The sequence below is a fragment of the Pediculus humanus genome, genomic scaffold (assembly GCF_000006295.1).
Source record: "Pediculus humanus corporis 1103172107572 genomic scaffold, whole genome shotgun sequence".
Lineage (NCBI taxonomy): Eukaryota > Metazoa > Arthropoda > Insecta > Psocodea > Pediculidae > Pediculus > Pediculus humanus.
Window position 1 is genome coordinate 1 of NW_002987187.1, and position 3,893 is coordinate 3,893.

General features: G+C 25.1%; 2 protein-coding genes across 2 annotated transcripts in view; both read left to right on the forward strand.

Moving 5' to 3' along the window:
• Nucleotides 1–169: 169 nt before the first annotated feature.
• Nucleotides 170–2,710, forward strand: Phum_PHUM219770 (serine/threonine-protein phosphatase PP-V, putative; the record flags this gene model as incomplete). Its single annotated transcript, XM_002425718.1, has 9 exons — nucleotides 170–263; nucleotides 684–1,070; nucleotides 1,148–1,269; nucleotides 1,360–1,524; nucleotides 1,649–1,985; nucleotides 2,073–2,292; nucleotides 2,387–2,468; nucleotides 2,567–2,617; nucleotides 2,687–2,710. 9 exons carry the CDS (start codon nucleotides 170–172, stop codon nucleotides 2,708–2,710), a joined length of 1,482 nt encoding a protein of 493 aa, XP_002425763.1.
• A 981-nt stretch (nucleotides 2,711–3,691) lies between these two features.
• Phum_PHUM219780 (cxyorf1, putative) overlaps nucleotides 3,692–3,893 on the forward strand; it is a gene marked incomplete at both ends in the record, with an annotated part of 1,417 nt that continues 1,215 nt past the window's right edge. Inside the window, one exon of the mRNA XM_002425719.1 lies at nucleotides 3,692–3,878. Coding sequence (XP_002425764.1) covers nucleotides 3,692–3,878 — 187 coding nt within the window. The remainder of the gene's footprint in view (nucleotides 3,879–3,893) is intronic.

Consider the following 3,893-nt stretch of genomic DNA (forward strand, 5'->3'; position numbering starts at 1 on the left):
GTTAAGTCATTTATCGACAAATTTCATATTAACTAAGTGGCGACAAAATACAGCAAAAGGTCATTTAAACCGGCTGGTTTGTATTAAATTTATTTTTTAACATGGACACTTGTTTTTGTTATAGTGATTTGTCTGATACTACTTGTTAACGTATTTGTGATTTTAAAGAATGAGTACGGCAATAGAAAATTGCGCTGGCCCAAATGCGGCCGAAATTACTACCGCTGAGAACTTAAAGAAAGAGGCTAACGAATTTTTCAAAAGTAAGATTCAGACCATTGTTGGTTACGAATATTAACATGGTTTTATAATATGTAATACGTAAACCTTTAAAAGATAAATACTTATTTTAAAGAAATTTATTCCCTTCTTTAAACCCTAATTATTTTTTTTCTCAATAATGTAACGCATGTGGTACATTACACATTTGTCCATATTTGTTCCCGTTACATTTTTTACTAAAATTTTATATTATCTTATTTTATCTTTTTAATAGCTTTTATCGTAAATATCAATTTTGTTCTTTAAAATATTTATTTTTACAATTTTTCATTATAAATATTCCTAAGGATTAAAATGATAACCATGATATTGAAAATTAATTTTTCTTACTCAACATGATTCTTGATTTTTTGAAACTTTATGTAACTGGGAAATTTTAAGTAATGTAAAATTGTTTTTAGAACAAATGTATGAAAAAGCAATAGAAATGTATACAAAAGCTATTGAAATGAACCCTACAGTAGCAGCATATTATGGAAATAGAAGTTTGGCTCATTTAAGGACTGAGTGTTTTGGTTATGCCTTGGAAGATGCTTCAAAAGCATTGGAATTAGACAAAAATTACATTAAAGGGTACTATAGAAGAGCTACAGCATACATGTCATTGGGAAAATTTAAACTAGCTTTAAAAGATTATGAAACTGTTAAGAAAGCCAAACCCAATGATAAAGATGCTCAAATGAAATTTATGGAATGTAATAAAATTGTAAAAAAGATAGCCTTTGAAAAAGCAATCGCCGTTGAAGATACTAAAAGTATAGCCGATATAATCGATTTGGAAAGTATAGGTAATTTAATTAATAAGATAGAAATTTTTGAGAATTGTAACAAGCAATTAATTTTCATTCTGAAAATATTTTATCAGTTATTGAAGATGAATACACTGGGCCAAAACTTGAAGATGGTAAAGTTACTTTGGAGTTTATGACTTGTCTTATGCAACATTTTAAAGAGCAAAAAAAACTTCACAGAAAATATGCCTACAAGGCATGTAATCATTTTTATTTTATTTATTCCTTTTAATTTAAACTTGTTATATAATTACGTGATGTTAATTATTGTATTCATTTTTATCAGATCTTAGTTGATGTTAAACAATTGTTTATGGCTCAGCCATCTTTAGTCGATATAACAGTCGAGCCAGATGCTAAATTCACAGTTTGTGGAGATATACATGGACAGTTTTACGATTTAATGAACATTTTCGATTTAAATGGGCTTCCATCGGAAAAAAATCCATATGTAAGGTTTACTTAAAATTAATTTAAACTGTCCATTTAATTTATAAGATCATTTTATAAAAAGCATGCAATCTCATTAACTTATTTCCAAAAAAAAAAAAAACATTAAAATAATTATTTTTCAGCTGTTTAATGGAGATTTTGTTGACAGAGGATCGTTCTCTGTTGAATGCATATTTACCTTATTTGGCTTTAAACTACTTTATCCGAATCATTTTTTCATGTCAAGAGGAAATCATGAAAGTCAAACTATGAATCAAATTTATGGTTTTGAAGGAGAAGTAAAATCAAAATACACAGCTCAAATGGCAGAGTTTTTTACTGAAGTGTATAATTGGCTTCCTCTAGCTCATTGTATAAATAACAGAGTTTTAGTTATGCATGGAGGTTTATTTTCAAAAGAAAACGTTTCTTTAGATGATATTAGAAAAATATACAGAAATCGACAACCTCCTGATGAAGGTAATTAATTGACTCATTCATTTTTTTTTCATCGATAATTATTATTTTTATTTGTATTTAAATTATTAAAATAAAATTGTGTTACAGGTTTAATGTGCGATTTACTTTGGTCTGATCCTCAACCAATTAATGGAATAGCTCAAAGTAAAAGAGGTGTTGGTGTGCAATTCGGACCTGATGTTACTAAAAAATTTTTAGAATTCAATAAATTGGATTACATAATTAGAAGTCACGAAGTTAAAAATGACGGTTATGAAGAGGCGCACGATGGAAAATGTATCACCGTATTTTCCGCTCCAAATTACTGGTAACTTTTTCTTTTTTTCTCACTATAACTCCTGTTTTTTGTTTTTTTTTTTTCTCATTTATGTTGTAAATAATACTGCAAAAATCTTTTTTAGTGATCAAATGGGTAATAAAGGTGCCTTTATTACATTGGAAGGAAAAAGTATGAAACCGAAATACACAGTGTATGATTCAGTGGTAAGAAATTATTATTATTATTACTATTTCCTCGAAAGAAAAGTTTAAAAAAAAAAAAAAAAAAGTAAAACAAAATTAACATTATTTTTTTATTACAGCCTCATCCGGATGTAAAGCCTATGATGTATGCTAGTTCGTTAATGAATTTGGTTTTTTAGTATCATAAAAATTATTACAAAACTCGTTATGATTGAAAAATATAATTTAAATTTATTTAGCTACCTTATAAGAATTATTTTTAAAAATCTTTAATACCGATAAGTTTTGTTATTCAAAATGAAATCACAAATAAAACCTTATGGTCTAATTGTGGTCAGTTGATAGTTTTTCTTTCTTTCTTTTTATTTTATTTTATTGTCTTATTAAATACAAAACTAATTATATTAATAAATTAAATTTTGTTGAATATTATTTTCAGGGTATAATTTTAATAATTTTTATTTGTGTCGTTTGAGGTTTTTTTTTTTTTTAAAAACTTAGACAAGTAAATGTTTAGTGTACTTGCATACAGGGATAATGGTTAAAAATTAAAATTATCATTTTAAAACAAGTTTCATTTGAAGTAAAAATGTTTTTGTACTTGTTTAAAATGAAAATTATTAAAAACTAATTACAAATTCAATTAATAAATTTTTTATTAATAATTAATTTTAAGCATCAATTAACTTAGATGTAGTTTGTAGATCAAGTTAATGTTTTTTTTTTGTTGTAAAAGTAAATATTTAATAAAATTAATGCCCACAATTACATTAATTTTTTTTTTTTTTTTAAACAGTTTGTATTGTATTTTGTTTACTACCATTTTTTTCAATAAAACAATTTATTAAATTTATAAGTTATATAAATTACATTTATAAAATCTGTCTGATATGTAATTTTTAGGTATTATTTTACTCCTTTGTACAAAATTTACAGTTTACGTTAGTTTTTAGATGAAAATGAATTTTTTTGCGCCATTTTTCAGTGCGAAACATCGAAATAATTTTTTTAATCGTGGCTTACAAAATTATTTTTATCTGCTTCCACGATAGTTGTGTTTTTTGAAAACTTAAAGTAAACTTTAATTGATAAATGATTTAATTCATTCGTGTTTTAGAATGCAATTATTACATAATATTACTTAAAATTATGTTTTAACTTTGTTAAATAAGAAATAGTTTTTGCTATTATTCGTAAATACAATAGTTTTTAATTGTTACAATAGGAAAAAAAAAAAACTTAAAATGACTAGTAGTTTTCCAATTTTTGAAATACCAATTATTGCCACGGATTTAAGACAAGAAGAAACTATTATTCAAATAGCCGATTGCCTTGATTATTTTGCAACAGTAACGGAAAGTTTATTTACTTCTATATGTAGTAGAATAAATCAAAATAAAAATAAAATAGCTGAGCTTCAAAACAGAGTAAGTATAGCTCAGGAAA